At 55.6% G+C, this 12,510-nt stretch overlaps 1 protein-coding gene across 2 annotated transcripts in view; it reads right to left on the bottom strand.

The window, feature by feature from the left end:
• Positions 1-12,002, bottom strand: part of SHF (Src homology 2 domain containing F) — a 73,312-nt gene extending 61,310 nt beyond the window's left edge. The window contains exon 1 of one of the 2 annotated variants that reach the window (XM_075132952.1): positions 11,437-12,002. In XM_075132952.1, coding sequence (XP_074989053.1) covers positions 11,437-11,856 — 420 coding nt within the window. In that variant the 5' untranslated portion in view covers positions 11,857-12,002. The remainder of the gene's footprint in view (positions 1-11,436) is intronic. The other variant, XM_048866773.2, reaches the window with a different exon arrangement.
• Positions 12,003-12,510: the final 508 nt, after the last annotated feature.

Raw genomic sequence — 12,510 nt, 5'->3', positions numbered from 1 at the left:
GGGAGCGTGCCCAGAGCTGGCCCGGCCACGGAGCTCCTGGGCTAAGGGACAGGGCTGGCCCCAGGACGGCACGGCTGCAGGCAGAGCTAAGACAGTCATTGAGCGGCAGGGACATGGGAGCTGCTCAAAGCTGCACAAGGGCAACATGATGCCCTCACACCCAATCCGGCTCCCAGCCAAGCAGGGAGAACACCGGGTTCTGGGCGGCGCGCAGGATTTGCCCCTCCCTGATGTAGACAGGACCAAGAAGGTGACGCCCGCTCTCCACAGAGCCCCCTTGGGTCTCAGGATTGTTTACTGGCACGTTTATTGGGATTAAGGCCGAGGGTGCGCTTAAAGCACACTGGCTTTTCCAGGACAGCCCCATGTGCAGACAACCCCGCAGGGTACCACAGGACAAGTAGCTGGGCTCCTATGTCATTTGGGCACTTTCTAAACAACACACACAGTCTATGTTATGGTGTATAAACGTGCATGTGCTCAGCTCCGTTAGCACAACGGGCAGCCTCGTCTTGCTGGGGTACTTTATGATCACCGTGTGCAAGAACAAACCAAACCAGATGGAGAGAGATGAGACTGAACATTAAATGTGTATCTCACACACACACATGCACCCTGACACAAATGCACAGGCTCACACTACCACACACACACACTGGGCCGGTGCACATGACAACGCAGACATCCCGTCACCCTAACACACACAAGCAGGCTGGTTTGTGCATGTGACGGGCACTATTTTCATCAATACCTGGGAATTGAACTAGGAACCTCCAGAGCTGCTACAGCTTGAGCTGGAGAACTGGTCTCCTGAGCTGGGGCTTTAATAACTCACATCCTGTGTGGATCGGCACAGAGCAAGATATGGACCATGCATTCACCAGGCGGTTACAGGCACAATCCAACCCAAACACACCGGTACATGTATACTGTAGCACCCTAATGTGCGTGTGTGCACACACACTCACACACACTACATTCAACACACACCAGGGTTGTGCACATACCCCGACATACAAACTTATGCAAACACTCAAATAAAAGAATCTCATTAATTGTGAACAAGTGGTCTGTGTGAAAGTCTGGCCTGCAGAGGGGATACGGAGCAGTGGGCTGAAGAGCGCCAGCGTGCAGTGGCTGCAGATCATGCAGGGGTGCACGGGGCTGCAGCTGTCTTGAGTAGGGGCCTTTGTGTCCTAGCGGCAGAGGTCAGAGGTAAGGTTGCTTGTAGAATCTGAACTACAAATGTTCTAACTGCCGGCTCTCTGAGGAATTATTGCTACCTCCAAAAGTCCGTGCCAGTTCCCTGATAGACAGTCACCCACCTGGCGCCCAGTCCAGGCAGCCCCGGATACAGTCACCCTTCACATGGAAAGCAGGATTTTGTTTTAAGGACACTGGCCAGCAGGTTGGGCAGTCAGATTTGTAATGTCAGGGGATCAGCACACAGCACTAACCACCAAGCAACCCCCACAGCTTTATATCCCTGGGGAACGGGCAAGAGTGCCCTCGGCTCTTCAGAACTGTCTCCGACGCTTCCTTTTTGGGGCTGACATTTGTCACTGTCAGCCTTAGCCCAAAGGGGAACCATGGGGGCAAGTCGGAAGAGAAGCCGCTGAGCTTTTCAGAGCTGGGGAAACATAAGCCCAAGCTGCTGTCTGCTCCAAAGGCCATGTCTCTAGCAGTGGTCCCCCTGGAGCAGTTAGTGTTCCTGCGTGTGCTATGCGATCACATAGTGAACACATGCTTAGGGCAGGGGAGCCATAGGAACTGCAGCTTTTCACTTTTGGGGGCAGGTAAAGCTCAGCTGAGAAGGAGGCCAGAGGCCAGCTGTCATAAATTTACGGCTAAGGGTAGCATAAAATCCCTCCTTTACCTGTAAAGGGTTAATCAGTTCCATTAACCTAGTTGGCACCTGACCAGAAGGACCAATGGGGAAAGAAGATACTTTGAAATGGGGGGGGGGCGTTGTTTGGGCATTTGTTGTTCTCTCCGGAGACAAAGAGAGAGACCAAGCAAGTAATCAAGCTCCTACTGAATGATACATCTAAAATTACAGAAATAGTAAGTAATAGCAAGGAAATGCATTACAGTATCTTTTGTTTTAGCTTGTGAATTTTCCCTATGCTTAGAGGAAGGTTTATTCCTGTTTTTTCGTAACTTTAAAGTTTTGCCAAGAGGGGAATCCTCTGTGTTTTAAATCTTATTACCCTGTAAAATTATCTTCCATCCTGATTTTACAGAGGTGTTTCTTTTACTTTTTTTTCTTTATAATAAAAGCTCTGTTTTTAAGAATCTGACCGGGGTTTTTAGTGTCCTAAAACCCCAAAGTTCTGGTCTGTGCTCACCTTGTTTACTCTCAAGCCTCCCCAGGAAAGTGGGTGAAGGGACTTGGGGGGATATTTTTGGGAACAGGAACTCCAAGTGGTCCTTTTCCTAAATCTTTGTCTAATTCACTTGGTGGTGGCAGCGATACCATTCCAAAGACAAGGAAGAATTTGTGCCTTTGGGAAGTTTTTAACCTAAGCTGGTAGAAATAAGCTTAGGGGGTCTTTCATGCAGGTCCCCACATCTGTACCCTACAGTTCAGAGTGGGGAGGTAACCCTGACACCAGCTTTTCCACACAACACGGCTTCTAGAGCGGAAGGGTGCAGAGGAGCATTGCCCTGGTACCATTACCACAAGTCACAGGTGGGGCTCAGCTATCAGCCGATGAAGTCACATGAGCCTATCGGTTAAAATGAAGCCGCCACAGAAGTGGGTACGGGTGGAATGGGAGTGATGACCTGGCAGGTCCCTATGACTGGGCCTGGGTCTTCCCCAAGCAGGTCCTACACAGCACACTGTTGTCATCCCTGCATACCCAGTCACAAGGATCCCTGCACAGCTGGGCCACTCCAGCTGTTCACCTGTGGCACCCATGGGCCCCGGGGCAACACAAGAGAGACTGGCCGGACAGCCAGAGGCCCTTGTCCCCCTCCCACTCTGCATGGCTCCAGGACCAGTCCTGGCCCCTCTGCTAGGGGCTGAGCTCAGTGAGGTGACCAGCGCAAATCCAACCAGCCAAGTTCCCCAGCAGGGGCAGAAAGGGAGCAGCACTGTAGTGAGCTCTACTCCAAGCCAAGAACAGAGGGGAATGTGTGCTCATCCCCCCAGCACCAGAGTCCTAATGCAGACAGGGCTCTAGCAGCCGCCAGAGCACTCTCTAAGCCTGCTCAGCACCGGTCTGCACAACGCAGTGTGAGAGATGCCAGCCCCTTGTCTACAAGAGCGTTCCCACCCTTGCTACCTCCAGGGAGCTGCCCCCAGGGAAGACCTCACAGAAATAGGTCTAGTGGAGACAAGCCTGGGAGGGCCCCGCTCCCCAAGGGCAGGCATCCCCAGTGCTCAGCGGGGTATCGAGACTTAGCTTCTCCAACAGAGCCACCAGACCACAAGCCATCAAGGGAAACAGAATAGACCAATGCTAGGAGAAGGAGTCAGGACTCCTGGGTGCTATCCCCACTTGTTCCAGTGACTCACTGGGTGACCCTGGGTGCAGCACTTCACTCCTTTGTGCCTCAGTTTCCTCATCTGTACAAAGGGGCCCATGACGTTGGCCCCATAGCACGATGAGATTGCAGGAACGCTTGCAATGCACTTTGAGATCCTCAGTGGGGTGGGGCTAGAGACAAGCAGAATAAACCTGTCCCTGCAGACAGGCAGAGTTGTCCCCTGTGGGCAGCACCAAGAAGCCAAGCTGCTATTCACAGCCTACCAGGGCAGCTGCTGTCAGCAGCCCAGCAAGCACCCAAGGAAGCCAGCATCTCAAAGACCTCATGTGTTTCTGAGAAAAATTTCCCCCTCCGTTACTGGAGCTGGGCCGAGCCAGGCCCCCTGCTCCCCCTCCCCATTGCATGGAAGGTGTCTCTGGCAGACCATGCAGAGCTGAGGGAGGGTGAGGGCCTGCTCCGAGCTGCAGAGCAGGAAGCAGCCTGCAAAGCCCGCCCTGCAGCTCAGAGGACAGGCTGCATCCCACACAAGCACAGAGTCCTACCGGTAATTCTGCATTATGCAGGGAGGCGAGGCGGCTCGCCTGGGGGCAGGAAACTGCACCCTGCTCCCAGCTCACCAGGCAGAGTGGGCGAGCTACCGCATTCCCTGGAAAAGCACATGCTGGGCACAGAGAGGCTGCCACGCTGGTGCCCTCTCCCCATCAACCTCCACAGGGAAGCAGATACCTTAAGGCCCAAGAAGCCTCTCTATAACCACTACCAACTACACACCTTCCAGCCAAATCTCTGCCACCTCCAGCATAGGGGGTGCCAGCCCTGCCCTGCAGACACAACCCCCTGGCCCCACGCACATCCCGAACAGTAACTTTTCCAGTTCCCTCTCTTCCCTTCGCCCTGTGGCTCCTGGGAAGCCCCTAACCCGAGTGCTTAATTTGTGCCAGCACTGAGCCTCAGCACCTCTGGGCTTGCTGCATCATTATCAATGTAAAAAAACTGCTTGAGCCCCGGCACCTCTTCCATTACAAATTAAGCACTGCCTGACCCCAAGGGCTGATGGGCATAGCTGTTGCTGATGCACACACACGCCATCACTAGTGACCCACAGAGTGACTCACTAGCTAGCGACACACGGCGCTCCTGAGATGTTCTGTCCCTCCCCACCAGCACTTCCTGCTCATGGCCCCTAGGGTGGCACAGTGCGCCCTATGCAATCACAGCAGAGCCAGTGCTGCCAAAGTGCTCTCACCAACCTGCCCAAGGCACAGCTCCCAGACCACGTGGGCCTCTTCCTGCAGCCCCAGCACTGCAAGCGGCTGCACTGGCCATGCTTAGCCAGGCCTCTCAGCCCCGCTCCCACCTGTGCTTGTGATTATCACTCCCTACACGCAGCCCAGCTTCCTCCTCAGGTCCCTTCCCGTCCTCCCTGCTCAGCAGACCTGTGAATTTCATTACCGAGCAGCTCGCTCTGTCGGATCCTTAACAAAGGTGTTAAACATGCCCCAAGCGAGCTCCATGCGACCTCTGCAGCAGCTCGCCAAGTGAATGCCAAGCATTGCCTTTAGCACCGTGCTGGCTTCATCCCACCTCTGAGCTTGCAGGCCAGCTGATTGGACTCCATCTGCCAGAGCAGCTCTTCTCAGCCTGTTCCTGCTCCCTCGCCTCTGAGCCAAAGTCCTGGAGCCAGACATAGCACTGACCGTTCAGGACACCAAGGAACACTTCCATTGGCAGACAAGGAGGATGGACCAGTGCACTGCCCTGGGACACAGGAGCCCTGGGTTCAGTTCACAACTCTGCCACAGACATCATGCATGACCTGGGGCAAGTCACTTAGTCTCTCTGGGGCTCAGTTCCCATCTGTGAAATGGGAACTCCAGCCTTGGGAGGAAGGGCAGCGCTATACAATGGTAAATGCATAAAGACTGTGCACAGCTCAGACACTTTGAGAATGGGGGCAGATAAATACCTTCCAGAAACAGAAAGCCCAGAGCCTTCACTACATCAATTCCAAGACAGATCCTGCCACTGCCTCCACCCCCGCCCAGGATTACAGTCACACTGATCTGAGCCTGCCTGCTGACCAGAGGGCAAAGCCCTATCAGTCCAGGGAGAAGCTGAGAGGAGGAACGTGGTCCCAGGATCCATGCCAAGGCCCCATCCCCTGCTGGCTTCCCATTTCCCTTATTCCTGCTGGTCTGCCTGGTGTCTCACATGGCTTTACAGCGTCTTCTCCCTGTAGAGGAGAGAGCTGGGGTCAGAGCCCTGGGCAGTGGGCTCAGCTGTGCAGGGGATCAACCCACACCAAAGCATGTTCCGTGGTCTTGCCTTGGTGAGAAGCTGCTGTGCTGGACAGGTACCCAAGTGACCAAGCCTAGTGAGGGGATCTGGAGTGACCCTCCAGGGATTCCTGTGACTGGTAACACTGTGCTCCAGAGAGTAGGATTCAGGCAGGACCCCTCCTCCCAAAGACATGAAGGAATCTCCCATTTCTCCTCAGCCCTAAGTACAGGTCCTAACTCCCAGCCCTCATCTGCAGTGAAAGAGCCAGTGGGGGTGCTGTGATCCGTCAGAGTGGATGGGGCAGCATTGATGCTGTGGGGCGCATCACATTAACCCTGCAGCTTCCCAGTCTCTGAAATCCAGGTAATGTCTTCCTGCATTCCTAACCCCTGCTGGTTCCTGTGATGGACTGTGGCCCAGGAGTCACATCGAGAACACACCTCAAACAGGACTTCTACTTAGAAATTCTCATCTGGGGCTTCTGACATGATATGCAATGACCCACGCGAGTCCCGTAGTGCTGGCACCAGCCGTGCATTTCAAAGCCAGGAGTGGCACACAGAGAGGGACGGGAGGCTCTGGTTAATAAGAGCTTGTGATTGTACAGAAGAGGGGAAGAGGAGACTTGACCTGATGTTCTCCGGGCTCCCAGGCTGGAGCACCTTCCCGGGTGTTTGGTAGAGCAAGACTGGTCTCGCTGGCACTCACAGAGCTCTGTGTGGCTACAAACCCAGCTGGCCCTGCAGAGTCAACAGCTTTTCACTGTAAAGGTCTTGGAGCTGGTTCTTGGTGTCTGGCACTGGATCTCAGCAAAGGCAGCGCCTTCCATGGGCACTGCCTTCTGCTGCCCTACGTGTCCCCAAGAAAGCCGCACAGGCAGCTGTAACTTAGAAAACAAATCGGGGAGGAGGGAAGGGGGCTATGTTGCATTTCAGGACCCCCTTGACCAAACAACCCCAATTCACATGGCTCCCTGTCCCAGCCCTCGGGCTCCCACACCAACTTGCTAACTGAAGCTGACATGCAACATCAGATTGGAAGTGGGGAGAAAATTGGGCTTTCAGCGGAAACGTTGCTGCCTCCTTTCCTGCCATGTCGCCACTGCTCCTCCTTAATAAACGAACCAGCCTGGGAAGGATGGGATTTCATTTTCATTAATGCATGGAGGAGACTTTTCCACTCCAATCTTCCAGCTGGTTTCTGGGTTTATCTACCCAGGAAACGTAGACAAATGGACCTCGTCCTAGCCTATCATCAGGGACTCCCCTCTCATCCCCACAAGCAGAGGAGCCCTACATGTTGCAGCAAGACTCTGCAGCGCTCTGGGGTACCAGGCCAGGGAGCCTGTGGCAGGTTCATTTAAATCAAAGTGCCAGGTTTTAATTAAATAGGAGGGTGAATAATGCAATCGGCAGAGCACTCTCTCATGTTATTTGGATATTAAATTGAATGGTTCTTACCCTGTGTCTCCCCATCCTCCAAACACACACACACATTCATACTGCACAGCCTAACTACACCGCAGCAATTGTCATGGGGTAACCAGGGAGGAAATTTAGCTGAATGTTTCTGCTACAATGACCAGCACTAAAATAGTTAATGTTGACAATTAATTTGTCATCTTTAGGATAGAGACTTAAACTATCTAGAGACATGAAGCAGCTCACCCGTCTCAGAGCGATTGTGTCAGGCTCTCTGCAAAGTCAGGCAGATGTTACTGAACACGTAGCACTCAGGGTACCTTGTCAAGGTTCTCTTCACAACCAGGACTAAAAAGGGTTAGTTTATTAAAAAGAAAGCTCAGATTCAGGAGAACAACCTGTGATACCTGCAGTCCGAGCAACACTGCAGCCATGCTGTCATGTGATACAGTCCTGCGTGCGCTGGCCTCCGGGCAACACTGCAGCCATGCCGTCACGTGATACACTCCTGCACGCGCTGGCCTCCGGGCAACACTGCAGCCATGCCGTCACGTGATACACTCCTGCACGCGCTGGCCTCCGGGCAACACTGCAGCCATGCCGTCACGTGATACAGTCCTGCACGCGCTGGCCTCCGGGCAATGCTGCAGCCATGCCGTCACGTGATACAGTCCTGCACGCGCTGGCCTCCGCAACACTGCAGCCATGCCGTCACGTGATACAGTCCTGCACGCGCTGGCCTTCGAGCACAGCCACAGCGGCAGTCTGAAACATCTCTGATCATTCACTCTGACTTCCTGCATGGAGAGGCCAGACAACCTCACCCAGTGAACCCTGTATCAAGCTCAACAGCTGGTGGGTGAGTGACAGTAGATCTTTTAGCAAGAGACACCCAAACCTGCTGTAAAGACTCCAAGTGATCGAGAATCCACCACAACCCTGCTCCCATGGTTAATTATACTCACCACTAAAAATATGCACTGTATTTTCAGTCTGACATTGTCCAGCTTCAACTCCCAGCCTTGCTCTGCCTCTGGCTGCTAGAATAAAGAGCCCTTTGCTAGTGAAAGTTTCCTCCCCGCACAGGTGCTTATAGACCATGAGTTAATCATCTCATACCCTTATCTTTGACAAGACAGACTGCGCTTTAGTCTTGCTTTATAAGGCAGATATTCTTTGCTGAACGCTCTCCAATTTTTCAAATGTCTTTGTGAAGTGTAGCTCCTAGAACCAGAACACAGTAATGGTCTCACTAGTGCCACATACAGAGGCGATCTCTTCTCAGTATTCTGTTAAAAAAATCCACCCCTCTCCCCACAGATTCACATGGCGAGCTCATGTTCAGTTGTTTATCTGCAATGACCCCTAAGTCCTTTCCAGAGTCCCTGCTTTCCAGGATACAGTCCCCATCCTGTTGGTATATGGCCTGCACCCCTTTGTCCTAGAAGCCCGATCTTGCATTAGGCTGGATTATAATGCATGCTGTTTGACTGCACCCTGCTTTACTAAGCAATCCAAGTGGTTCTGTCACAGGGACTGGTCCCCTTTGTCATTTACCACCCAACCAATCTTTGTGTGTCTGCAAACTTCCCCAGCAATGATAATTGATAAAGAAATTGAACAGCCCCAGGCCAAGAACACACCCCTGCAGGGACCCACAAGAAACTTCGCACTCATTGCTGATTGTTCGTTAACAACCAATTAGAGAGATCTATCAATTAGCCAGTTTTATTCCATTTAAAATACACCCTCTGGATTTCGTAGAGTGCTTGTTTAATCCAAATGGCATGTGGTGCTAAACCCAAGCATGTTATTACATCCACACAGTTACCTCTATCAACCATACTTGTCATCCTGTCAAAGGGAGATATCAAGTTCATTTGACAAAAGCTATCTCCCGTGAAGCTGTGCTGATTGGCTTTAGTTCCGTTTACTGGGGGAAATCCCGTGTCAGCGGTTCCACTCTGTAGCCCAGGACTGGTGGCAGGCTCCTGTCCCATTTACCCTTCTTAAATACTGGCATGACTGTGGCCAGTCTCAGCAAGTCTCCTCCCATGCTCTCCCAGGAGTTTGAGGCTCTCTCTTCCCCAGCCTGGGATTATTTCTCCCCCACCCAGCCTCTCTGCTCCCTCCCATGTTACCCCAAGAGTTATTCTGTTGCTCCTGCTGTGGCACCAGATGGCTCTGCACTAAGCTCCTGCTGAGCACCATGGTGCAGAGCAGGGTGAAAATGATGGAAGCCTGGGCAGTCCCTGCAAGATCAGAAATAGATGAGGCTGCCCTCTGGGCAGTGGCGACACACTGCTGGGGAGCGTATGTAGAAGGAGGCAAAGTGAAGAGGGTGGGATAGTGGCAACGTCCTGCCTAATTCCAGTCCCTGAGGAACCGGCACAAATGCCATGAAGTACAACACAGGACAATGTAGCGAATGAGGCTGTCCATTGCTTCGCGCCCCTGACACCCTGCCTGGACAGAGCACTAATGCACCCTCCCGGTCAGGATCAAACATGGCCCCACAGCACCGGCAGATGGGGCATGACACAGACAAAACAGGGAAGCTCTTGTGCTACCGAGCAGAGATTAAAGGAAAACCAAAGTGTGACAGGCCACTTGGCTCGCTGCATGGGACAATGCTAACAGAGCTAACCCTGTGGCGCTGAGCCTGCAGTAGGGTGGAAACCAGCACTCAGGCAGGGACAGTGCCTGTCCTTACACTGAGCACACTGCCAGAAACAAACAAGAATACAGTGGGGCTGGTAAAGGGGACCAGCACATGCAAAAATCGAGGCTTCGTCTGCCACCGCACTTAGCAAGGGGGCCACGGGCCCAAGGCACTTGCATTTCATCCAGCACACTTACCCTTCTGGGGAATCTACCTGTTTAAGGCGAGGAGGTGGTGGAGGCTGCCAGAGCCGTTTCTGCCTCATACAGGGAGCTGCTGTTTTACATTTGAGTGGCATGTTCTTGCTGTCAGGACAATGGATGGAAGGCGTGACACTTCCAGCCCTAGCTCACACATAATCTGTGAGCTATTTCGGCACAAGTGCAGCTCTTAATGAGATCTCAAACAATGGGAGGTAGCATCCCTCTGTGGAAAGGCAGCTCTCAGCTTGCCAAAAGGAACCCCACTTGGCCAGGAGAAGGCTCTCTGCCAGGGCAACAGCCCTCAGGTCAGCAGCTGAAAGAGACAAAGCCATGCCCCCTTCCACCACCTTCCTGTACTCCAGGCTGCGCTCAGCAGCATACAGCAGGCACAGGGGGCTCTGGCAGCTCGAAAAGTTACTTTCACAGAGTGCCCATGCGAAAACAGGGCTGACCTCAAAGAAAATGAAGAGGTGTGACTGGTCAGCGACTGTGGAGTTAAGCTGATAAGGAGGGGCTGTTGCAATCCCTTCTCGGACCCACCTCCACGGGCAGACCCGTGCATCACTTCCAACCACCAAGCCCACATGTCATCAAGCAATGACTCACTCTCAGCCCCTATTTGGCAAAGCCCCTCTGTGCAAGATCAGCTGCAGGCTGCGGTATCAAGTAGCCATTAATGGCTTACCCATGTGTGGCACCTATCCCACTCTGCCCCTGCCAGAAGACCTGAGTCCCTGGCGGAGCCTGGCTCCAGGACGGGCACATAGGTGCTGGAACTGGGGGTGCAGCCACACACCCTGGCTTGAAGTGGTTTCCAGCATATACAGGGTTCACAGTTTGGGTCAATGGCTCTCAGCACCCCCACTAGACAAACTGCTCCAGCGCCCTGGGCGGGCATGCTAGGAGCACCTGGCAGGTCGGTGGAGCTCCTAGGTCTTTGCTTCAGAGCGGCTCTGCCTGGCGAGCAAAGGGTTAAGCAATCCTGCCGCTGCTGCAGTCTCTGACGGGACCCCGCCGCCCGGCAGTGCCGGAGCAGGAGCGGAGTAAACAAACGCGCCGAGCAACATGTGGCCTAGCCCGTGCCCCCCGCTCGGCCTCCTTCCCGCAGCTCCCCGCCGGCCGCGCACCGCAGCGGGGTCACCCAAGGGCGCTCGCTCGGGCCGGATCCCGCTGCGGGGACTCTCCGCCCCTGGGCAGGGCGCCGCGAGGGGCTCACTCCCCCGGCACCGCAGGCTGGCTGCGGGAAGCCACGGGCGCCGCGCCCCCACGAGCCTGGCCCCTGGCCAGGGGCTTCGAGCCAGCGAGCCCCGCTCCCGCACTCAGCGGCGAGCCAGCCGGGGACGGGACGATCCTGGGCAGGGCGCGGGGCTCTCACCTGCTCCGGGGCGGGCTCCTCCGGCGCCTTCTCCGCCGCGTCCACCTTGATGAGCCGGTGCTTGGGCGAGCCGTAGCGGGCGTCGGGCGCGAGGCCCCCCGGGCCAGCCCCCGTGTAGGGGTCCTCGAAGTCCCGGTCCCGCTGCAGCTTGTAGGCGGCCAGGATGTCGGGCTGGGCCGCGGCCGGGCAGAGCGGGGCGGCGGGGGCGCCCCCCGGCGGCGGCGGCGGCTGGGGCAGGCCCGCCCGGTAGTCGGGCTTGGGCGGCGCGGGCGGCGCGGGCTTGGCGCTGCGGAAGCCCAGGTGCTCCCGGAGCCAGCGGGCCATGCTGCCCACGCACTGCGGGGCCCCCCCGGGTCCGGGTCCGTGTCCGGGCCCGGGCCCGGCGCGCTCCGAGCCGGCCGCGGCTCCGCTCAGCAGCATCGGGACGGGCGGACTGAGAGCGCCGAGGCGGTGGCGGCGGAGCCCGGAGCCCGGCGCCGGCCGGGGAGGGGGAAGAGCGGGGGAGGCGGCCAAGGGGAGGCGGCCAGTGCCACCTGCCGGAGCCGTGGCGCCTGCTGCACCGACCTGCGCTGCGCCCTCGTATCCCGCACAGCCCTTCCTGCGTCCCCAGGCTCCTGCGCCCCCCAGTGCCTCCCGCGCGCTCCTCTGCTGCACCCTTAACACCCCCCCTCTCCTGTGCTCCCACACCCCGGTACTTCCCTGCACGTCCGTACTGTACCCCCAGGCTCACCTGTGCCCCACACTGGTCCCTGCATGCCATACACCCCAGTGCACTCTCCTGCCCCCTCCCCAAGTTTCTGGGTGTGTCCTATCTATACAACACCCATTTCTCACACTACCACCTCTGACCTATAACCCTCTCGTCCCCGTGTACCCTGCTGTGCCCCATCCTTGCACCCGCCAACACCCGGCTTCTTGTACCCCCCTACATGCTCTGTACTCAAATACTGCTCTGTGTGCCCCCTGCCTGAATCCAAGTACACTGGGCACTCTGGCGCTCCCTCCACATCTCCCCTCAACCCAAAGCACCCCATCTAAACAATGATTGGTGCAGCCCTGGCACAAGGGTCACTG

Source organism: Caretta caretta, chromosome 10 (genome assembly GCF_965140235.1).
Source record: "Caretta caretta isolate rCarCar2 chromosome 10, rCarCar1.hap1, whole genome shotgun sequence".
In the NCBI taxonomy this organism is placed as follows: Eukaryota; Metazoa; Chordata; order Testudines; family Cheloniidae; genus Caretta; species Caretta caretta.
This window is presented reverse-complemented; position numbering and strand designations above follow the sequence as displayed.